We start from the raw sequence: 25,131 nt of genomic DNA on the forward strand, positions 1-25,131 counted from the left end.
GTCCAAAGGGGTCCTCAAACCATACTTTGAAAACCATTAGTAACAACTCTTAGTCATGGCAAATCTTCTTAAATTCCAAGTTGTAACTCATTATTTTACTTTAAGTACATTGTTTCTCACACTAGATTTAAAAAAATCTTGAAGGAAGGAAGGACTGTTTTATTTATTCCCTCATTGCACTAGTTCTCTTTGCAGTGCACTGTGCCCTGGACAAAGATGGTATCAAACATTTACTGAGTAAACTGAATCTCTTCCGAAATCTAGTGGATGGGGGAAAAGAAAACATCTTATGCCAAAATTATCACTTCCCTACTATGCAAAGATAAGAAAGATGAAGTATGTAACACAGAGGTCTGTCTTAAGTCAGTTAGCTGTATTGAACAGACAGAAACTCCATTCCAGATATGAAGTAAGAAACAGCAAAAGATCTGAACAAGAGAAATGAGGCAGAAGTTAATACTTTAAGGTTATAAATGTCCAGCTTTCCCCTCAATTTCCTCTATCCAAATAAAAGTAGCAAAGCATTTTCTGAACTATAAATGATTTTTAATATTATCCATATCTATGCTACACTTAGTTCATAACCCAATCACCTAACTAAAGTCAAACTTATTAAATGAAAATATATTAAAGATGATTTGTACCTGCACATTTAGGAGAAATTCCTACATTAGACCTATGCAGAAATAACAGAGACGTGAATAATAATGCCACCTCATTCTTTTCTCTAAGAACTTTAAAAACTTTTGATTTTTGTTTCATTCAGTATCAAAAATTACAAGTTACATGACTTATCCAACTATACACTAAATAAAGAAATCCACAGTAAACAGATGTTCCTCATCATATAATCCTACTATTTCAGGGCAAGAGGCTGAGTTACTTTCAAGAAAAACCTTAAGAGCACAGAGGCTCCAACAATTATTACCACAGATTCTGGTCTAAAATGCTTGTTGACTGGCATGAATCTCAGAATGAATCCAAATCCTAACTCTATAGTACTAAAAAATTCAAATAGTTTGAATAATTTACTCAAATATTTTAAGTAAGCAATTTACCCCTAAAATGGCTTATAATTTAGATAAATTGTATTCATGGGCTTTACTACAGACTAAGATGGTCATGAATTTTCTCCTGACACTTCACTAATTTCAAAATAGCTGAACTAAATTCAATCTGTGCTATCTACCACTCCAGCAACAGTAAACAAAAGCAATCATATTTTGCTACAAACATTTACTTAAATTTTTCCCATGTCAAGAGTCTGCAATTCTAGTTCTGATTAAAATCCAAAGTTAAATACTGAGAACTAATAACCTTTCCAAATATTAAAATAGATGAGACATAATCTTCGTAAACTTTCCAAAAATAATACTGTACTTAATAATGGTGAGAACAAAACAAAATTTTCAGCGTATTATAAAAATAATTATCACAATGAAATTAGCTATGGAAGAATGGCTCTTAACTTCAGCCTCAGCAAGTTTCACAGAACTAAAAGCTTTGAATTATTTACTTGCTTGACCAAATAACTAAGGTAGCGAGACTGTGTAGTCAGCAACCACATTCATCCTTAGGAATAAGTATGAGTATAATCTAATATGCATGAAAAGCTATTGTGTGAAAAGAACAATGAGTGCGCAAACCACACCAGATGCACTATTTAGCAGATACTGATGTCTGCATGAAATAGCTGTACTAAGAAAACAACACAGTCATTTTTCAAAACAGAGATTCTTGTAGCCAGCTACTAAACAGAAATAGTATCTCCCCCATTATTGCTATTTAAGATTTTACAGCAAAGAAAACAATAGTCACTTATAATTGCAGATTATATAGGAGGATATGGAGTTGATCCTGGCAGAAACACCATTTCTAAACATACTTAGGTTACAAATACCTATTCAACTGGCACATATCTCACCAACGAAACAAGTACACATAACAGGTACTTAATACAAAAGAATAAACTCAACTAAAACATCTTTACTAGGCTTGCTAATCGGCATTTTTGTTGTAAGTACATATCAGGAAGAATTATGCTGGGGAGTGGGAAATTGTGTAGCTTTTTTTTTTTTTAAATCAAAGTTATGCAAATCAAAGCATGGACATTCCAGTAATCCACCTACCATATCATCAGCTCCATTCTCCCTACAATACATGAAGAATTTATGGGCATAAAGACCCAATGGGCTGATTAGAGAAGAAATACATGTTCTAAAGCATTCTGCTGGTTTGAGGAAAACTGGTAATTATGCACCAAACCAGTGAAAATAAGTTTTATTGTTATTCTATATCAGTCCAAGGGAAGGATGATAATCTGCAGTTTATCAATATTGGAACTTTCCTAAGAATGTGAAATTAAAAACCAAGGCTTCTGGAGTGCCAGAGAAGGCTGCAAACACATTTGTGTTTTGTCTTTGTGTGTGGGAATGAGAGGAGGAGAGATGGTGTCAGTAAGGTGCCTGACAGACCTTGAAGTCAGCACTGTGAACTGTTGGAAACCTCAATCAGCATCATTCGAGTGCGTGTGCGTGCCTGTGTGTGTGTGCCTGTGTATGTGTAGGGGAGAAGGCATTCCTCTTCAATACTGATTTTACAATCAGAACTGGGTTATGTATCATCAGTCTGTGTTTATAACAACAACCTTCAACCATTAAAAAAGGTTAATATGTTCTATACATTCTATTTAAAGAAATTCAATGAACAGGTATTCTTTAGACAGACTAACTTCAAAATCCCAGGACTTCAGTTACAAGGCTGAGTTCATTTTGTGAAAATTTATTAACTGTATACTTACGATTTGGGCAGTTTCTGTATATACACACAGAAATATACACACACACACACACACACACACTGTGTCAGTAAAAAGTTTGTGCAAAAAAAAAAAATTCTGCATTTAACAGGCTAGCGTACTTTTTTATATAGGATAGTCAAAAAGTGATATGGAAGCAAGGAACTGAAAAAGTGAAAGGGTGAGCTCTTTGGCTATCTGTGGGAAAAACATTCTTGGAGAAGGTCTAGCAAAGGCCTTGTGATGGGTGCAGCTTGGAGTGTGAGAACACCCAGGAGGCCAGAAAAGAGTAAGTGAGAGGAGGAGTTATAGAATATAAGAGTTACAGAAAATAAGGTATGGCCAAAAGTGGAGTAAATCAGTAAATGACTTAGACCTATGCATAGTGCCTGGAGAAATGTCTATGTTACACCTACAAACCAATTTTCAGGGTCACATTTATATTATACTCCCCACTTTATTATTAAGGAGAAAAGGATGGGGAGATGGAGAGGGAGGGGGAGATGGGGAAGGGAAGATGGAGAGAGAGGGACAGAGGGAGAGACAGGCACCTCCTCAGCATATAAGAGGCTTGTATTTGTGTGTTTGAGCATAAAGCTGGGTGTACAACTCAAACTTAATGCTTCAGTATATCAGAGGAATGAAATTAAAACGGAGAGGAGTACATTTATTCAGCAGGTATCATATGTGACATTTATTATCTCCAATTAGATAGATATTATTTCCATTTCCATTTTACAAATCTGGAAACTGAGACTAAGAGAAGATAAGGCCTTTTCTCCAAGGCCTTTTTGCACGGTAGAGCGCTGAATTCAGGTATACGTTAATTCAAAACTCTATCTACTGGAATTGACAATTTAAGTACTTCCCTATAGCTTCAACCAAAAGAATGAAATAATTCCATGGTATTGCCAGTCTCTATGTAGCACCTGCAGTTCTACTCATTTGAAGGTAAATATTTAACACTTACAGCTCATTTTTCCCTAGTACAAATACAGTAAGTATGTGGTTTTATGGGAGTCCTAGCAATGTGGCAAGAGAGATTTCGAAACTACTCTGTAAAACTTCTGCTAATGACCCAGTAGTTGCTTTATGACTTTCCAATGAAGTGTGAAGTGCTCTCATGCCATGCCCAAAGTGTTGGTAGGTCCTATGACTCTAAAAAGGAACAAAGGGATTTAACGGCACTTGTTTCCTGGTGACACTGTTCTGAGGAAACGTAGAATGTGAAAGGAAGAAATGCTGGGTCAGTATTTAACTTCTAAAGTAGATATTTAGTGGTAGAAACTAACTAACTTGTTCGTATTGAACAACTGATTCAGAAAGTCTCAGCCTGCTGTAGGGAATCTTACTAAGAGAAAAAAAAGAGACAGGTTATACTTTCTCGGATAGTGAGAGGTTTTTTAGAAATGCCTGAGCTGGGGCTTCCCTGGTGGCGTAGTGATTAAGAATCCACCTGCCAATGCAGGGTACACAGGTTCGAACCCTGGTTGGGGAAGATCCCACATGCTGCAGCGCAACTAAGCCCGTGCGCCACAACTACTGAGCCTGCGCTCTAGAGCCCGTGCTGCACAACAAGAGAAGCCACCGCAATGAAAAGCCTGCGCACTGCAACGAAGAGTAGCTCCCGCTCGCCGCAGCTAGAGAAAGCCTGTGCGCATCAAGCAGGACTCAACGCAGCCAAAAATAAATAAATTAATTAAAAAAAAAAAAAAGAAAAGAAATGCTGGAACCATTGAAGGCATACAAGAAGGACAGCAAAAGTATTAAGTGCTTAATATTTGTTTTAGCAGGTTAGTTTTAGTTATATTTATGGAAAGTTGTATCCCTCTGTGTTTACTATGCAACCGGGAGTTAATGAACCCAGACAGGTTTCCAGGGGACTAAAAATTCCATGAAATTAAACTGTTTATGCATTTTTCTGCAGAGAGTATCCACAGTTTTCGTTAGCTTTCCAAAAAGGACCCTCAAAAAAAGGTTTAAAAGTACCTTTCAACATATATGTGTACACGTTCCTTTTTTGTACGCACTTAACCATAGATTTTTTGTTTTTTAGGGTTTTCTGTTTAAGGGTTTAGAGCAGGAATTAGCAAACCATTTCTTATAAAGGGCCAGATAGGATATATTTTAGAATCCGTGGGTGCATATGGTCTGTTGCACATTCTTCTTCTTCTCTCTCTCTTTTTTTTGAACAGCTTTAAATGTAAAGTTAAAAAATGTAAAAGCCATTCTTAATTTGTGGGCCTAACACCAGCTTGTTTGCAAACTCCTGGTTTATTCAGAGTAACCATTGATATATCTCTGCAGAAGTAACACAGCATGTCTTTGGGAGTCCAGGACTTTTTAAAATTTTTATTATTATTGTTTTTTTATTATTGTTTTTTATATCTTTATTGGAGTATAATTGCTTTACAATGTTGTGTTAGTTTCTGCTTTCAGTTATACATATACATATGTTCCCATATCTCTTCCCTCTTGCGTCTCCCTCCCTCCCACCCTCCCGATCCTACCCCTCTAGGTGGTCACAAAGCACAGAGCTGATCTCCCTGTGCTATGCGGCTGCTTCCCACGAGCTATCTATTTTACGTTTGGTAGTGTATATATGTCCATGCCACTCTCTCGCTTTGTCACAGCTTACCCTTCCCCCTCCCCATATCCTCAAGCCCATTCTCCAGTAGGTCTGTGTCTTTATTCCTGTCTTACCCCTAGGTTCTTCATGACATTTTTTTCTTAAATTCCATATATATGTGTTAGCATATGGTATTTGTCTCTCTCTTTCTGACTTACTTCACTCTGTATGACAGACTGTAGGTCTATCCACCTCATTACAAATAGCTCAATTTCGTTTCCTTTTATGGCTGAGTAATATGCCATTGTATATATGTGCCACATGTTCTTTATCCATTCATCCGATGATGGACACTTAGGTTGTTTCCATCTCCTGGCTATTGTCAGGATTTTTTTTTTTTTTTTAAAGGACTTTGAGAAAGTCACTAACCGCCTCAGTCTCAAGTTTCCACATCTTTGTAAAAATGAGATACCGACCTCTCCTACACAGTTCCTTTAACTATTAAGAGAGATAGCAAGTGTATGGAACTGCACACACATTTCCTGGCATATAGTTAGCAAACTGATTTTATTACCTGTGCCTCTATCTCATATGATAAATTAGTAATATTTATAAGTCAATATTAAGTTTTTGGTCAGGCATGCTCCTCCAATGCAATCTACTTTATAATGATCTGCTTTGGCTACTACTTCTAGTAACAAAGTAGGGCTTTCCCAGAAGCCAACAGACCTGTACACCACCGATTAGAATCCAACAGTTTCCTCATAATTACTCTTCTCCTTTCAATATGTAAATCAAATTTCTAGAGCAAAGATTTAATTTTCAATATACTATTTTCTATCTGAAGTGTTTTAAATGCCTAAATCATAATAATTCAAAAGAGCTTAAGAAAACCCAACTTGCAAGAAGTTATTAAAACCAACACTAAACTGGAGCATACTTAGGTGTACCAAGGAAACTAAGGCCACAAAATATTAAACAACACAAAGTAATCAAGTATTTGCCTAGCAGAGACACTGATCTCTCCTCTGTTTCTCACAAAACTGAAGGTCTTAAATGTATCCAAATGTCATTATAATGAGCTTTAATTTAATTGTTCATTGCTTTCCCCTGGAAGACTAACCAGCTTGAAAGCATGAACTCTGTTTTAACCATTTTTTTATCACCATACTCTCACACAACAGGAGGTATGGTAGTCTTCAGGAAATAGTTACTGAAAATAAGTGTCTATTTTTAAAATGACAACTATCTAAGATAATGATCTTACAATTCCATTTATATAGAGATACTCATCTGAGCAGGAATACAAGAAAAAGCATAACAGATAAAAAATTAGCAAATACATTACATCATTACTCCAGAACAGCTAGCGTGATACCCCAATGTCCTTGTCTCCACTCTCCCAAAGTATCAAAGGTGAGTTATATTTCCTACTAACATTAGGAAGTAAAACTATGATTCCTACAATCACTAAGGAATTTTAGCAGCTATTTTAAAGTATTTTCCAGCCTAAGCAAAGATACCTTTTATAAGTTGTCTATATATAGAAAGAGAAGTATGAAAGCGTAAGTGAATAAACACAGCACATACACTTAACTTTACAAATGATTTTGTCAGCTTTCAGCGAATTTACTTTGAAAGTTTTTAAGAAGACATCAATTACTATCCTTACCTCAAATAATCAGTAAAATTTTAAATGTTATAATTAACATTAAGAATAAATGTTTTTCTTCCTCATCTCAGAAGACCAAGGGAGAAATAACACAATTACAAGCCACATTATAGAGTATGAGGCTTTCCAGACCAAGCCTAATTTAGTTCTCTGAAATTAATGGTATATTTAGAGAAGATGTAGATAAAGATGCTAAAAGACCCTATCTAACTAAATACAGTCCTGTCCTCGCCTCCTCAATCTCCAGTCACTAAGAATATGTGAAAGTTTTCTACAAATACATATTGGAATATTTTCAAGAGTAAAAGAACAAAACAGTTATGACAGTTATGTTCAGAAGACAGTCCATGAACCTGAAAAGTGAAGTTTCCCCCAAATATTTGTTCCATACTCATTCATTAAATTCAAATGGTGTCAATAAGCAGATGCCCCCTCATTTGTAAGTCAGAGAAGTAAACACTTATATATAGTTAATTAATGACCCAAACCTTGCACTAAAGCAAAAGTCCACCAAACTCAAGGTAAAAACAGCCACTGTCCACTTACTATCACTGTACTGCAGAGAAACGAAAAATGTTTCAAGGGATTTTTAAAAGATTTCTAACAGAATGATTTTTTTTTAACATTCAACATTATAATGATAATGTCTTTTATAAAATAAAGTTGCTCAGTGAAAGTCTCTTCAAAGACATAATGTTTAAAGAGGGACAGAAATTATCACCCTCTACTATCCAGCTGTTAACTAACTCTTCCCATTTTCGATGAAGAGCAACAGTAACGCTCCTCATTTAGTAAGCATCTCAAGTTTATATTGCCAGGCCAGCCAAGTACCATCAGTAAATGTAGCAAGTGGGTGGGAACTACAAGCTACACGTAAGAGGTTCCTGCAGCTGCTACTAGACTCCATCTCTCCATCTTATTATTGCTAGGACAAATGCGGGCCTAGTGCTACCAGATCTTCCAAATTTTCCTAAGAAAAGCCAGAAATCCAAATCATGCAAAAATTTCCATTTTTAAATGTTGGCAATTAAGAAATAAGAAAACCACAGTGCAGGCCAAATTCAAAGTACCTACAAACTGAATCTGGCCTTTCAGTATGCAACGACTGCTAACTACACAGCAATAATAACCCAAGGAACAGAAGCATCAGTAAGAATCTCAAATGTCTGACTCCCAAACCCTAAACTCCTCAGGACTATTACTCAGATTTCATGTTGAAGATGGATTCTCCGTGTAGTCAAGAACACTGGTGGTAATCCTTCTCTCTTGAAGACTAATTTTTGACTAATAATAATTTTTAAAAAACTATGGCTTTTACTATTTTAAAGTATACATTTTAAGAAAAAAATCAAAACAATGAACACTGAGGTGGTGAAATCAGAATATTAGTAAAATTAATAAAATTAGAATTATAATATGTAGAAAATGTATACTTATTTAAAAATACTATAACGCTTTACAAACTGTGTTAGTTGGGTAAATGTCTATCAGCTGGGTCCCCAGAAAGCAACCAATCATTTGAGCTCCCTTCTCATCTCTTTATGAGACATCAAGAATGGGTAGTCCTGATGGGCCACTTTTACTTTAGCAACATGAAAATAAAAAACAAATGAAGAGGGGGAAGAAGTGACAACAATGTTAATTGGCAAGGTATTTCTGTTTTATAATAATTTCAAGTGCCAAAAGATCCTAAGACTCAATACAATTTTCTTTACTGCTTTAGCTCTAAGTAGATTAGATAGCTAAAAAGGATAAACTAGCAAGACCTTCTATTTAGAAATAAAATCTGCTGGATTAAAAAAGAAACGCTAAGTGGGGCAGCACCCAAAGATTTAACCTTATGATTTAACCTTAAAAGGATCGTTTCTCAAAATTTCCAAAAAAAATTTTTTAAGAAAAAAAAAAAGCTTTATAGTCATACTCAGAGTTCTCAGTTAATTTGGAAGGCTACCCCCACATATTTTGATGACATACTTAAAAAAAAAAAATCCTTAAGAACAACATAGCAGAGTTTAAGGAAAAAGGGCAGCTTGACTTTATCAGAACTTGACAGCTGTGTGATTTTAAGCAAGTTATTTAACTACTCTGGGCACTATCCCCTGATCTATAAAAAAGGATAAACCATAGCTACTTTAATTCTCATGATGAGAATTGTGATACATCTTAAATGTATTTTAATTCATTCTCTTAGCTGAAACTTGAATCTGTACCACAACATCAGTACTTTAAAATATTCCTGGCAGAACAGCTACACACAGATGAGAGAACTCAACACTTCTTGAAGCAGCCCTTTTCATCCTCACACTTCTATCATTTTCTTTTACTAAACTAAAATCAGCTTCCTAGTTACTTCAACCCCATCAATCACATTCTAGTTTAAATCTTATTAAGTATAGCTAATTCAATTCTCACTAAACTCCAACCTCCATAAGGATTGAGACTGTTCAGTATTGAAAGCCCAGCACCTAGAACAATGATAAGCACATAGCAGGTGTACAATAAATATTTACAGATTGAGTGATATGTTCTGTACAGTATTTACTGATTGACCATTGAAATGCCTTCGAATATAAAGAGCACAAGTGTGTATACTTCTGGAGGTGATCATTTAATGTTTAAGGTTTAAAAGTTGAAATATCATACATAACCAAACACACACATGCTATGTTTTCAAAAATCCCTTTGGATACAGTAAATAAAGGCAATTTTGCTACATTTTAAACGATGATGCTGTTCAATGACACAGATGATAAAGTTCCTTCAAAGCAATAAACCTATTAATGGCTCCATAACTTCTAATCATAATTTCCTTCAGATTTAACTGAATTCCAAGTCTACATTAAAAAAAAAACACCTCAAAATGACATGTACCCTCACTACCACTGGCTATCCTACAAATAACCCCCAAATAATAACTTAGTCAAGTTTTATCACCTGAAAGTTACCCAGAAAACATCAGAATTGAAATTGTGATAGAATTATCAAAATCTGTAACAACTTTCTCTCATGACTTTCTTAGCCACACACTGCTATAAACACCTCACTGCTTAAACACTAGAACTCATTTATAATTTAGTCACTTATATTTCAGAGCTGAAAGAGTAGGTTTCATAAAGTTATGTTCCACTTCACAGAACAGGAAATCAAACAGTGGATGACCAGTTCACCATCCTCTGCAAATCTATGGAAATATTTCCATTATAAATTTCTCCTGCCACCTGACGGTTTTAAGCTGTCACTCTGTGATATTAGCGTAAACAAAACACAATTAGTAAGGTAAATCTGCCACATAACACAAGTCAATACTCCACCCCAAACCCAAACATCAAATATTCCTGAATTATTTGGGTCACTGATGCTTGAAACTGTGGTAGAAAATCAGTGATCTAGAAACATGTAACTTCCACTAAAGGAAACTAGGTAAGGCAAATACCAGATTTACATAATTTTATGTAACGAACAAAATCTAAAAGGGTCAAACATTTTAATGAACACAAAATTAAAGGAGGACAGAAAGTAAAATTAAAAATTCATGTTTTGTAAGAAATAGCCATACATGACCCTTTCAACACCGACAAGCCTTCCCAGACCAAAGTGGATGAAGCCTCTAGCCCTACAAAACTTTCTTTCCCCTTCCACTTCTATGATATTAAAAAAAAAACAACCCAAACCCTTGTACATTAATCAAAATAGTATACTACAGAAAATCAAACCGCCTGATATAGGGAGACTTTTAAACAGTTAAAATCACTACCAATCTTTAAAATACTATCTGCAGGGCCATTTCGGGTACTGTGGGAGGAACTCAGAGCCACGAAGAGCTGAAACGTGAGGGGCAGTCTGCGTCTGTGCTATAGAACCCACCCCCAAAGGGCAGATGACATGAACACAGAATGTACAGAGAACTACAACACGCACAGGCTCCCAACTCGTTACCAATTTGCAGTGGAAGAGTATTCCTTTCCAACAGACACTCCCTCTACCCTGAAAGTTGCCGAAGCAGCACAGCAAAACGGGCCTGCAGTTGCAAAACACAACAGCCCTGGGCTACCAGCACACTCTTCACGCCAGTACTTTGTGTCCAGGAACAATTTCTCAACGTGGCCAAGGTGATGCAGCAAAGCTGCCCTCAATGCAGCAACCACGGATAGGAGTAGTTTCTCAACAGTCCCAGAGCCATCCCGGGGAGGCGGGTGGACTTCCCTTCCATCTTCAATATGCTGCTTCGACCCATGCTGACAGCACCTTGGATGCCCAAGAACACACGAAGAGGTTTCTAGCTCCCATTAAGGCCCTTCGGAAGCAAAGAACGTAGGCGCTACCTGCCTTTATCTAGGGCCCTGTCCAGGGCTGGGAAGAGCCCTGGAAAGCGGGGACTGGGATTCAGTCGTTGCCCTTCCCATCCACGCAGGCGGCAGCGTGCCTCCAGGCCCGGGGTCCCAGCAGCCAGGCCCCCGCGGCCTGGCGACCCTTCCCCCCACGCTCCTCTCACCTGATCTTGTAACTCGGGAGGGTGTGCTTGCGCTTGATCACTTTCTTGAGCTGGTTGACGATGATGGAGGTCAGCTGGGGCATGGGCCGCCCTTCGAACTGGGAGCGCACCTCGAAGTCGATCAGCGGGTCCTCCACGAAGGAGAAGAACCAGTGGGTGAAGGGCACGCGGGTGAGGACGAAGCGCAGCCTCCCCACCACCCGGGACAGTTTGACGAACAGGTAGGCGGACTTGCCGAAGACCAAGTCCACGTCGATGGCCAGGTGGAAGCCCCCGCTGTACTCCACCTCCGCCTCGAAGGCCAGCTCCTCGGGGGAGGTGGCGGGCAGCGCCTCCCCCTCAGGAACGTCGGGCTCCCCGGTGGCCGAGGGCACCACGGGCCGGAGGAGCCGGATGGTCTTGATGAAGGGCACGGTGTCGCCCAGGAACACGTCCCGCAGGCTCAGCCCCTCCAGGAGGCGCCCGGCCGTCTTGGTCTGCAGCAGCTCCTCGAACTCCACCTTGATCTTCTTGGTGACCCAGCGGCGGGCCAGCGCGGTGTCCCGCAGCTCCCGGAACAGGAACAGGATGGTGGCGTTTAGGAAGTAGCAGGTCTCCCGCGTCGGCGGGGCGGGGGTCTCGGGGGCCGGAGTCGTGCCGCCCTCGGGTGGCCCGCCGGAGGGCTCCTCAGCCCCGCCGCCGCCATAAAGGTACTCTCTCAGGGCCAGGTCCGGCACCGGCTTGATGTAGCGGAAGCCGTCGGCCGCGCGGGCGGCCTCGTCCGGCGGCGGCTCGGGCTGTTTGCGGTAAAGCAGCAGGAACTGGGTGAGCAGCGTGAGTAAGGAGCCCAGCACGGCGGACGCCAGGATCATAAGCAGCAGCCCCATCCCGCCACCGCCTCCGCCCGGAGCGCCCGCGCCCTGGCCCCCGCGCCCACAGCGCGGCTTTCTTCACGGCGCCCTCCCCCCTACCTCCATCTTGAGGACATCGGGCGGCGGGGTTTGGGCGAGCGGCTCCCTGGGCCTCGTCCAGGGGCTCCGGACGGCGCACTGCAGCGCCCCAGCCTGCGGCGGCCCGCGCCTCCTCAGAAGCTCCCGGAGCCTGCTGCTGTGGTGGCGGCAGCGGGGGCGGGAGGGAGCGGAACGGCGCCTTCCTCTGGCCGCCGCTCATTGGACGAACGGCGAGTGACGTCAGGAGCGTACTCGCTCCCGGCGGCGTCGCCTGGCAGCCGGCGCCCGGGCACGCGTACGCGGGTCCTTCTTCACCTCTCGGGCGCCCTTCCAACCCCGCCCCCACGCCAACATTCCAGTCCCCCGCGATACACGTGGCTGTCACTTCTGAAGCCGCTGCGCGGATCTGGGAGGATAACTGGGGCCACCGGTTGGAGGATAAGGAGGCCGGGCGGAGATGTCGTGGCGGCGCGTTCTTGACTCCGGTCATCCCGTTATCTTCTAATGCGCCCATCCCCCCTCATTGGCCGCGGTCCCTGTTACCCCTGCTGCAGTGTGATTCTTCTACTCCCGTCCCTGAGAATGGGCTGGCGGCTTTCCCTGCCGGGCAGCGCCGCAAAAGATCTGAGTTGGCCGTTCGGAGACTTCCCAAGCCGAGGACAAGATTGCACTGCCTCTGAGACCGCGGTCGCCGACCATCAATCTGACCAGCAGACGCTCTGCGTTCGCGGAGGGTGGGCCCTGGGAAGGAGGGACAGAGAAAAAAGGAGTCAGATGCGGACTAACTTTACTACCTAGGCGGATATTTGAGATTTAAACGAGAAGGACATAAAAAAAAAGAGCCGGTTTGAGGAATGATGAGTGGGATGAACTTGCCAGATGATTGGAAGATAAATAGTCACTGTCAAGCTATCGCAGTGCGTTAAGCCCCTGAGTGTATTACCACATTTAGTTCATTTAAGAGACAGTTATAGTTAGCCACCACCCATTTTACAGATGCAAACACTGGCGCAGAGAGGCAAAGGATGTTGCTTAGGGTCACACAATGGTGCCTGATTTTGTCTAAAACTAAACCCTAAGTCCTTGGTCACTACTCAGTACTAGGATACCAAGATTGCTAGAGTTGGAAGGGGGCTTATTGGTTCCATGGTGCACAGGAAGGGGGAGTTAGAAAGGGGGGGGTGTGAGGAAAGACTTAAAGGAATTTTGCACAAGGTAGCACCTTGACCAAAGCCATAGAGTTAATGAAGCCAGGTTGCCCAGGAACAATGTTATCCTCCTGCCATCTGGTTACCTCACAAATGCTTATGTGCTCCAACCACATGGACAACACAAAGATCCACCCCTAGTCCCACAAGGGTCAGATATTCCATACCTAAAAATCAGGTTGGTTCTGGCTGGCCTTAAGGGGCCAGGGCAGGGCTCCTCTTTAGCTCTGGAAGATCCCCAAGCCAGTGACAGTCCTGAGTCTGGGTGATTCTAGAACAAAAAACAGAATTCTGACCCAACTGGAGCAGGTATAGAACTTTGGAACCAAGCCGTTCTCATCTTACTTACTCATCCCCAGGTGTGAGACCAGAATGGCTCCTTTGCTGCAAAAATGTTAGCCTGCTGAGAGAGCCAGGCTCAAAACCATATTCCACATCCTATCGAAGTCCAGAGCCCTGCCGGGATATCTGGGAGCTCCAGGCAGCTTCTTTTCTTGTGATCATCTCTGGGCTTCTATCTCAGTTCTACACTGTTTCAACCCAAATGGGAAATGTAGACCCTTAATATCCACCAAAAACCTTGTTTATAATACTCCTGCACCATTGTAATAAATGTCACAGAAGCTGGAGGTGGGGTGGAAGATTATCTGAGTAATTTTCACAGCACTGAGATGCAATATCCTCAAATTGTGTATTAATCCATTCTGCATCTTAAAATATTCTTCAACTACCTCCTTCCCCCACAAGGAAAGTTGGTGATTTTCCTGGGAGTGAGTTCTCAGTCTCACACTCCATCTTGCAGGCTTCTCCCTTTTCTGCCCTCCTCCTACCTCATTAGTAACAGAACTCCCACTTGACATCATGAATGTTAATGCATTGAGATAAAAGACACTTATTCCCCAATCTCTCTTACATCTGGATGTGTCAGTGTTACTGGTTTCTGATATGTAAGAAGTTTTGTAGGACCTTCTGGAAGTCTCTTAAAGGGGACTGACTCAGCTGGAAGCTACACCATTTTACTTTCCTCTCTTTGTTCCTCCTTCCAGCTGTCTGGAATGCAGTCATGATTTCTGGGGCTCCAGCAGCTACTTTGGATCTTGAAGTAACTTTGACAATGGAAGCCATATGCTAAAGATGGCAAAGTAGACAGATATGCCTGGATCCCTGATGACTTCTTGGAGCTACCACAACAGCCCTGGATTTTCTGTTATATTTGGTCAAACCTAATCTTAACTGTTTCATCCAATAACCATCCTTCCCAAGTTGCCCCCTCCTCTATGTTCCCTACCATTCACCCACTTGTCCAAACTGCTTGCCCTCCTTACTCCCCCTCATCATTTTAATTCTGTCTTCTTAGTATATCTCAAGTGTGTCCTCACTTCTCTAGCCCTATCACCAGGCCCTTATTTCAGGCCCTCTTCTTTCCTCTTGCAATGACTTTAGTTCTTCGTTATCTCCTACCTAGTCACTCTGTCTGTCTTGCCTCCTGTGATCATTCTCCACACTGTTGCTACAATGATCTTTCTCCAGTACAAAACTGATCTTGTCACCTTGTAGCTAAAAGTTCTTCAGTGGCTCCCCACAGCCATATTCATAATAATGGCTATCATGCATCAAGAGCATAGTAAATGGGAAGCATTGTGCTAAGCACTTGAGAAGCATTTACACTCCCACAATTGTCCTTTACGGTAAGTACTATCATCTCCAGTTTATGGATGAGGAAACAGACACTTAATGCAGATAAATAACCTGCCAAAAGTCACTAAGTTAATAAGTGGAGGAGTGGAGATTTGAATAAACTCTGTCTAACCCCAAGGCCTCTCATTTTAGGTCAATATTCCTTTAGGATACAGTCCAAACTCATTAGCATCCTTTGTGAGTTTGCCTTTGCTTACACTTCAGCTTCTTCTCTCACTACTCCAGATGTAGATTTTGAAGATTTTTTTTCCTATCTTTATATTTTTAGGTCCTTGTTGTTTATCTATTTTATATATAGTAGTGTGTATATGTTAATTCCAAACTCCTAATTTCTCTCTCCCCTGCCCCTCCACTATCCCCTTAGGTAACCATGTTTGTTCTCTATGCCTGTGAGTCTGTTTCTGTTTTGTAAGTAAGTTCATTTGCACCATTTTTTTAGATTCCACATATAAGTGCTATCATATGATATTTGTCTTTGGCTTACTTAACTTAGTATGATAATCTTTACGTCTGTCTATGTTGCAAATGTCATTATTTCATTATTTTTTATGGCTGAGTAATATTCCATTGTATATGTATAACACATCTTCTTTATCCATTCATCAGTTGATGGATGAAGATATTATTGATGAATTTGCTTTCATTAAAGCCAGAAAGTAAAATTATAATAAACGCTGTTTGGGGTACAAACAAAATATTTAAACTTAATGTGAACTTTAATATATATACTTTTCAAATTTACTATATTTTTTCAACTAATGTTCTGGAATAAACTAGCCATTAAAATATATTAAAAGGTATATACAGGGATTCACATGTTGACTGAAGAAAGACACACAACCTAAAAGTTGCAAGTTATGTTTTATTTGGGAAACTTACTGAGGACTATAGCCTGGGAGACAGCCTCTCAGATAGCTCTGAGGAACTGCTCCAAAGAGGAAAGGGAAGAGCCCAGATGAATAGGAATTTTTGCTGAAGACGAAACAAAACATGTAGTCAAACATCAAACGATTACTGCTAGTCATGGAAAACAGACATCTGGAGTTAATGATTTTAGTGCTTTTCTGTGTATGGGAAGATGCAAGAGTCTGGGTTCATTGAAGTTATTCCTTAGATATGAATCTTAATTGTCTAGGGCCAGTATCCTGTTTTTCTCCACCCTGAATTTTCCTCAGGGCACACTGCAGGGGTTAGCTGCAGTGCCTGATGACTTGATGGTGGGCAACATTCTTTGTTTATGGAAATGGCAGGCAACATTTTTTTGTCCACCCACATTTGTCCTTTTGCCTCAGGCTCTGGTATTTCTTGGCATGGCACTGTCAGATCCTGTCTTTATTTAAAATCTTGATGTTTTGTTTATCATAGATAACATTTTAGTTTTTAGATGTTGCATTAAATGTTACTTATCTTGTTGATTAGTTTTTTTGGTGCCCCTTCAAATTTTCTGCCCAAGGTGAGAACCTCACTCACCTCACCCTAATCCTGGCCCTGCTCTTCAGCCATATGGGCCTGTTTGCAGACTCCTAAACACACAGTTATCTATCTTACTTCCTTTATTTTTGTCAGTCTTGCCTAGCACATGGTGGGTACTCCATAAATATTTGTGGATGTGAATGAATGCTTTTCCTTCTGACCTTAACCCTTTGGTTCCCCTGCCCATTGTCTGAATAACTCCTACTTGGGTTTTTTTTAAGACTGAACAGAAGGGTCACCTCTACCAGGAATTTTCCCTGACTGTTCACACCCCTGTCCCTCCTGACCTCCTCTAAGTCTGGATTAGGAGCTTTTCCATTGTCCTCAGTGCAGTTTGAGGTCACCTTGGAAACAGCATTTCTTATCATGTTCTGAGATTCCCTGTTACTTGCTCGGAATCACGAGTCCACTTGTGAGCTTCTCAAGAGCAAAGACCATGGCTTTTTTGTCTCTGTATCCTCAGCCCGCAAAGCACATACTAGGAAGCATGCTCATAGGATGAATGGATGGCTGAATGGATGGAGAGATGGTAGAGTGAGATCTGCTTTAAGATATAACTGGTAGCAAATTGCAAGTGGAGTCTGTATGGAGGGAGAGTGAGATTTGTGAAGAAGTTTTGCCAGAATCCAGACAAAAGTTGATCAGGGATTAGACTAAGGCAGTAGGTTGGGCTTACGAGACATTTTAGAGGAAAAAAAATCAATGGAATTGGTTTGAAATTAAGTGCATGGAGAAGAACTCAAAGGCAACTGAGGTTTTATAATTGAGTGAGTAGGGAGATGGGGGTTCCATAAACAAAGACAGGCAACACAGGAGAGCAAGCTGTAGGCCTATCACCTACACATGGTCATGGGCCCAGAGAACAGGGAGCGCAACCATATCAGATCCTTACTAGGTAGATGAGGCCTTAATCAGTATTTATATTCCTCCTAAATTCTTCTCCAAACCATTCCACTTTTCTCTATCCTCTGAAATTGCTTTAGCCTGGGCCATTGTCATCTTTTGTCTAAACTCCTGCCACTGCCTTCTAATTGGTCTACCCACCTCCAACTTTCCTTTCCTTACTTTATTCACCATTCTCAGCCAAGCCAAATTAAGCTATTCTCTGCTTAAAATCTTTCAACAGCTCTCCATAGGCTTCTGGATGAAGTGCTGATTCCTGAGCACGATCCCTCAGGCTTTCACGATCTAGCCCTTGCCTACATCTTCCACTCCATTTCGCAATATGCCCCCACTTGTGGCTGTGCTCCAGGATTCCTAAAGTTCTTGTGATTCCTCCTTGTCCCTTGCTCTTTCTCTTATCTCTAGGGCTTTGCACATGCTACTTCTTCTACCTGAAACTCTTTCCCTCTTCCCTTTGTAGGCACCTGCTGCCCTTCAAGTTTAAACACTTATTTCCAGGAGACTGTCCCTGCTCCTAGCCTTAACTTGGCCCCCTGCTACCTACTCATACAACAACCTGTTCTTTCCTGATGCTTGTGACAGAGATTGCTAGTTGCCTATTCATATTACATACAGATGTGATGACTGGTACTGTAATGGCCATCTTACAATCACGTGGTAACCTTGAGGATAGATGCCACACACTGAACGTAGTTAAACAGAAAGATAGAAGAACCTTGGGACACTAATGATATGGAAGCTGTATACAACCTTGCAATCCTCACCTCTGGACTTCTTCTACATTTGAGAAACATGTCCTTTAAGCTGTCACGCTAGTACTTCTCAGGTCTCTGTTGCCAGCTGCCAAATGCAATACTGATAAAAGTTCATCACACCTTTTTGTTATCACTTGTACAATGTGTCTTATAAACCACAGTGTTTCCCAGTCCTCGACATAAATCTTGGAACATAGCGAGTGCTCAACTGATATTTATTAAGTCAATGAATATATTCACATGACATCCTCTCCACTTTTGGTGAGAAAGAGCTACCCTGTTCTCCTGAAACTTTGGGACCACTCATTTGAAGGAAGAGGCTAGGGAGGAGGGAGCAGAATGCCCCAGTAGACTGGGAGAAGAGGCACTGCTGTTGGCTGTGCTCCCCTGCAAAGAAGGGGAAGGTAACTGTGGGAGAGAATAACAGGCTGCAGTAGCAAGAGGCTTGGAGACTGTAAGTCCTTGAGATCTATTGGTGGATCCAAATCTACTGCTGGGAATCGGTGTAACTGTTGGGGTCCCAGGCACACTCACCTCTTCTGTATTTATATTCACTCCTTAGGTGATCTAATCCAACTTCATGGCTTCAAATACTATCCATCTGCTGTGTTTCCAAATGTATTTAATCAGTCTGGACCCCTCCCTTGAACTCCTCTAGGAATCCCCTATATCCTACAGCCTACTGGATACCTCCATTTGGGTGTAGAATAACTTACTGTGTGCAAAACTGAGCTGATATTCAACCCCACTGGTTCTTTGGGCAGGCTTCAGTTAATGGTGCCTCTGTTCTTCCAGTTACTAAGGCCAAAAGCCTTGTGTTGTCCTTGACACCTTTCTTTTGCTCATATCTATACCTGGTCTGTTGACAAATCCTGTTGGCTCTATCTTCAAAATATATTTGGAATTTTACCACATTCATCATCCTGGTTCAAGCACCAGGTTGGGCCTGGATTTTTGGAATGGACTCTTAACTGGCCTCTCTGCTTCTTCCCTTGCCACCCTGATGTCTATTCAAACACAGATGCCACAGTGATTACATTAAAGGACAAGTCTGATCGTGCCACTCATCTGCTCAAAACCACCAGTGGTTCCTGTGGGGGGCAGAATAGTGACCCCCCCCAAAGATGTCCACAACCTAATCCCTAGGACCTGTGAGTATGCTGCGTTAGATGACAAAGGGGAATTAATGTTGAAGATAGAATTAAGTTTGCTACTCAGCTCACCTTATGAGAGGGATATTTTTCTGGATTATCCAGTTATGTCCAATGTGATCACAAGAGTCCTGAAAAGTGGAAGAGGGAGGCAGAACAGAAGAAAATCAGAGTGATGTGATGTGAGAATGACTCAGTCCCCTATTGCTGGCTTTGAAGCTGGAAGGGGGTTAGGAGCACGAAATGTGGGCAGCCTCCAGAAGCTGGAAAAGACAAAGAGCCTCCAGAAAGAAACACAGCCCCGCCCACACTTTAATTTCAGTCCAGTGAGATGTGCTGCAAGTTGGGCTTTTGACCTCCAGAACTGTAAGAGAATAAACTTGTGTTATTTTAAGCCATTAAGTTTATGGCAATTGGCTATAACAGCCACAAGAAGGAATACGGTTCCTCGTCGCATACAAGGTGAAAGCTGAAGCGCAGCAGTCAAGTCCAAAGTCCCAAATGACCTGGTCCCTGTTACCTATCATCTCCCACTTTCCACCTTATTCACTCTTCAGGCACAGTGCCCTCTTGATCTAGCCATTAATCTACAGCTTTGTAGAGGAATGAATGATTTTGAAACTTCATTTTCCAGAAGAAAGAGAGGAGAGGGGACCTGCCCCTGGTGCCCCAGCAGGGACTTGAACTCAGGACTCCTGCCCAACTACCAGTGGGCTACTAATTCTATGGTACTTAGCTTTCACTTCAGCTTCCTCCCCAAGAAACTCTTGTGGTTACATCTCCCTGGCCACCTACTAGTGTTTAAGATCTCCTCCAACGCGGTTATCTTTCTTTTGACCCTATCCTTTGCAGAGAGTAGCTCATTTCTTGCTGTCTGAAATTCAAAGACAGAAACATTTTCCCTTGAAAAGGCAGGGAAAGATATTCCCAGGGCCTCAGATTGTAGTGATTGAGACAGCCAACTTCCTTAGGAGGAAGTCAGGCCTGCCTTTCTTTCAGCCAAGGAGGTTTGCTGTATGGATTCCTGTTTATACCCTGTAGAGTGATTTACATAGAAACCAGGACACATTTCTAAGTGTTGTTGGCCTTGTCAATCTGAGTGCAAACAGCCCTCCTTATTTTGCTGACCTGGCACTTATAGTTCCAAAAGAGAAGGTCTGATTGGTTAGCTTCCTTCAGTGGAGCCCCCTACCCCACATTTGTGCTGAGTCACCTCAGTATTGATCAGCCTCCCTTGTGTCCAGCCGATATATGTGTTGCAGGCTGCTCTGGGACTGATCTCTGGTCCACTCAGCTCTGGCCACAAGAGCAGAGGTGGCTTCCTCTACAAAGCTTGTGGGTACCGGCCTGGCAGATATTACAGGCCTATTATGTCGTTTGGATTTTTTTTTTTTTTTGGTCTGCCTAGCATTGCTTTCATTTGGGAACTCCCCTTGGATCAGGGGTCTGCAAACTTTTTCTGTAAATGGCGAAGAGTAAATATTTTAGGTTTTGTGGGCCATCAGTTCTCTATTGTAGCTAGTCAATTCTGCCATTGCAGCCAAGCGCAGCCATAGGCAATAGATAAACAAAGGAGTGTGGCTATGTTCCAAGAAGACTTTATTTACGAAAATAGGCAAGGGGCCATAATTTGCCTACTTCCTGGTCTGGAAGGCCTGGAACCTTGCCCTCTATTCACAATCCATCCTCCCTTGCCTCCTCTCAAAATCTTCATGCGCCAGTCCACAGGGTCCCTTTCTCACAGGGCTCCCAGCCTGGAAAATTCTCCTGAATCTTTGTATGGCTAACCCTTACTACCACCTCGATCATTGCTCAAATGTCATTTCCTCAGGGAAGTCTTCCCTGATTCCCCTAGTACACTTTCCTAGGGCACCTACCGTTCCTTCATGGCATTTTGTATCATCGTTGTAATTTTCAGTCTTTTCATGTTAATTTGCTGTCTGTCTCTCCACTAGGCATAAGAGTGAGGCCCTGTCTGTTTTGTTCAGTAGCTGGCATAGTGCTTAGTGCATAGTAGTAACTCAGTGTGTATTTCCTGGAAGAAAGAGAGAGAAAGGAAGGAAGAAGGAATCAGTCTTCTGAACTTGCCTGTTAAACGACTGAGCATCTAAGAGTAACAAAAATAAATGGGACATTCTACTTACCTGTGCATTGTTAAAGTCAGGAGAACAGGAAGAACTGGCAACACTGGCACTCCTCCCCACCTATTCAGACATCTGGTAGCCTTTGGTGCTTGGGGATGTTCCCTGGAGGTGACCTCACATCTCAGGTCTGACTGTAGAGTTGGTGGGGACTTGTCCTCGCAGCCCTTTCTTCCAACACCCTGACCCTCCCGCATCGCCTTCCTTCTGTCTAAGCTCCCAACAGGATGTGCATCAAGGTCATCTCCCCTAAGTGCCCTTTCCCAAAGTTACTCAGGCCTCCTGGGGTCAGATCCCAGATCCAGGACTTAGTGGTTATATGACCTTGAGCACGTCACTTAAACCCTCCAAGCCTCAGTCTCCTCTCTGTAAAGCAAGGATCATAAAATTACCTGTGACATAGGGCTATCGGGAGGCTTTAATAAGGTAATATGTAGAAAGTACTTAATAGGACGTCTGACACATACTTAGTATCAATAAGTTATTACTAGCTAAATTTTAGAAAAAGAACAACCTGATGATCTGATTGAAGCTATCAGGCCCATCCTTAAAATACGTGGGGTCAGGGCTAGAGTACAAATGCTTGAAATGTTTGAAAATTATAAATCAAGCTGTTGAATAACATTTGTCTGTCTTCTCCCTCTTCATTGACAAATACGGCTTCACAATGGCAAAACTTTTTAAAAATTGGAAAACTCTAGTTTTTACATGACTGAAAGATGGCAAAATAGCAAAGGCAACTGAATTTAATTAGTACTGTGAATGTGCTATTGAGGGCCAAGAAATATTTGCATTGTGACAAAGACTCCTACTCACCCCACAAAGAATCCCTGGGATGAATGGGACCTTAAAAGGCAATTTTGAGCCAAAAAGATGTACAGCGCCTCCTGCCCTCACTGTCCCTTACCGCCCCCCACGCATCAGAAGAACGGGGTTCTTCAGCTCCACATCCTCAGTCTGACTCTGCACTCTCTATGCTTTTGCTAAGCAGAAGTAGAGCCACAACTGTTAAGTAACAAAAGACACAGCAACCAAATGCTTTACTTCTTTATTTCCTGATTGATATCAGAGTTTCAGGGAAGTACTTTGCCAAGTAACTCAATAATAAACACATCAAAATAAAACAGAACTAATGAAAGAAGAATAAGATACTGATCTGCAGAAAATGCCAACACTATTTTTTTTTAAGTCAGGAAAAAGTCACAAAGATGTATTGCTCATAAATGCCTATTAAAGGCCTTCTTTAAAACACAGGTACCTGGGCTTCCCTGGTGGCGCAGTGGTTGAGAGTCCGCCTGCCGATGCAGGGGACACGGGTTCGTGCCCCGGTCTGGGAAGATCCCACATGGCACGGAGCAGCTGGGCCCGTGAGCCATGGCCGCTGAGCCTGCGCGTCCGGAGCCTGTGCTCCACAACGGGAGAGGCCACAGCAGTGAGAGGCCCGCGTACCGCAAAAAACAAACAAAAAAACAAACAAAAACACAGGTACCTGCAACGGGCTAGACCTTCAAATAAAAACTGAGGTAAGGATAGAATTCCTATTTGACAGAGAGGGAATGGAAGCACAGAGAGGCTAAGCAGCATGCAGAAGGTCACACAGCTACTAAGTGGCAAGGGAAGAATTCTAATCCAGGTTCATTTGTGTCCAGATTCTGACCTGGTGACCACCATAGCACACCGGCTCTTTGCTCCCTACTGCCTCACATCCAGAGAAACCAAATAATCAACACTAGTGAAGAAAAATTCAGTCGGAACCCTGGCTGAGCATCTTTCTTCTGCTTAGTCTTCAGTTTCTTCAAAAAGACAAATAAGTCTTATTAACACCATGCAAACAGTTAATAAGCATGTGTTAAAGTGTTGGGTTATAAGATGTTGTAAAACAACACTTACTGACCTACCCTTTTTTATTGAGTAAAATCCCGACCGCTGAACTTTAAATGACCTCTTCCTTCTAATTACAAAACGTTGACTTGCTTAATCTTAATTTTGAAGACCAAGCGGCTTTACAACGTTATTACAAGTTGAAAAAGTGCCAAGAGGACCTTGAATAGCAAGATGGGGAAACATGTTGTAGTGCTATGAAGATATTGACAGTGTCTTTATGGTTCATCGACATCTTTATGATTAGTGAGATTTTTAATAGCTTTGTTGAAATATTTTTCATATACCCTAAGATTCACCCACTTAAAGTGTATAGTTGGTTAGTTTTCATATATTCGGAGTTGTGACACCATCACCATGATCTAATTTTAGAACATTTTCAACACCCTAAAAAGAAACCCCATGTCCATTAGCAGTCACTCCCCATTTCCTCTCACCCCAACTCCAGGCAGCCACGAATCACCTTCTGTCTCTATCTATGTGCTTAGTCTGGATATTTCATGTAAAAGGAATTGTACAGTATGTGATCTTCGGGTCACTGGTTACTTGCACTTAGCATAATGTCTTTAAGATTCATCCATGCTATGGCATTTATAAGTATTTCATTGTTTTATTATGACCAAATAATATTCCATTGTATGAACATCCAAGTTGTTTATACATTTAGCAGATGTTAGACATTTAGGTTTTTCCGCTTTTTGTCTATGACGAATAATGCTGCTATGAACTTTTGTATACAAGTTTTTGTGTGGACATACATTTCCATTTCTCTTGGATAGATACCTATGAGTACGATTGCTGGGTCATATTGTGGCTCTATGTTTAACCTTTTGAGGAGCGGCTAGACTGTTTTTCAAAGCAGTTGCACGATTTAACATTCCCAACAGCAGTGTATATGGGTTCCAATTTCTCCACTTGTTTGCCATCGCTTGTTTTCTTGGTTTTAGCCATCCTAATGGGTGTGAGGTAGGATCTCATTGTGGTTTTGATGTGCATTTCCCTCTTGTCTAATGATGATCTTCTCTGGAGAAGTGTCTATTCAAATCCTTTGCCCATTTTTTTTTTTTTTTTTTAGAAGATGTTGGGGGTAGGAGTTTATTTATTTATTTTTGCTGTGTTGGGTCTTTGTTTCTGTGCGAGGGCTTTCTCTAGTTGTGGCAAGCGGGGGCCACTCTTCATCGCGGTGCGCGGGCCTCTCACTATCGCGGCCTCTCCTGTTGCGGAGCACAGGCTCCAGACGCGCAGGCTCAGTACTTGTGGCTCACGGGCCTAGTTGCTCCGCGGCATGTGGGATCCTCCCAGACCACGGCTTGAACCCGTGTCCCCTGCATTAGCAGGCAGATTCTCAACCACTGCGCCACCAGGGAAGCCCCCTTTGCCCACTTTTAAATTGGGCTACTTGTCTTTTATTATTAATTTTTATTATTAATTTGTAAGAGTTCTTTGTATTTCTGGATACAAG

General features: G+C 41.7%; 1 protein-coding gene across 2 annotated transcripts in view; it reads right to left on the minus strand.

Annotated features, from left to right (window-relative positions):
- The window catches only part of PDZD8 (PDZ domain containing 8), a 93,767-nt gene extending 81,120 nt beyond the window's left edge, over positions 1 to 12,647 (minus strand). Inside the window, exon 1 of one of the 2 annotated variants that reach the window (XM_089898211.1) lies at positions 11,531 to 12,647. In XM_089898211.1, coding sequence (XP_089754337.1) covers positions 11,531 to 12,396 — 866 coding nt within the window. In that variant the 5' untranslated portion in view covers positions 12,397 to 12,647. The remainder of the gene's footprint in view (positions 1 to 11,530) is intronic. The other variant, XM_022568653.2, reaches the window with a different exon arrangement.
- Between the last annotated feature and the right edge of the window lie 12,484 nt (positions 12,648 to 25,131).

Source organism: Delphinapterus leucas, chromosome 16, assembly GCF_059928025.1.
Source record: "Delphinapterus leucas isolate spDelLeu-1000000601 "Yukka" chromosome 16, BTC_Dleu_Yukka2, whole genome shotgun sequence".
NCBI lineage: Eukaryota > Metazoa > Chordata > Mammalia > Artiodactyla > Monodontidae > Delphinapterus > Delphinapterus leucas.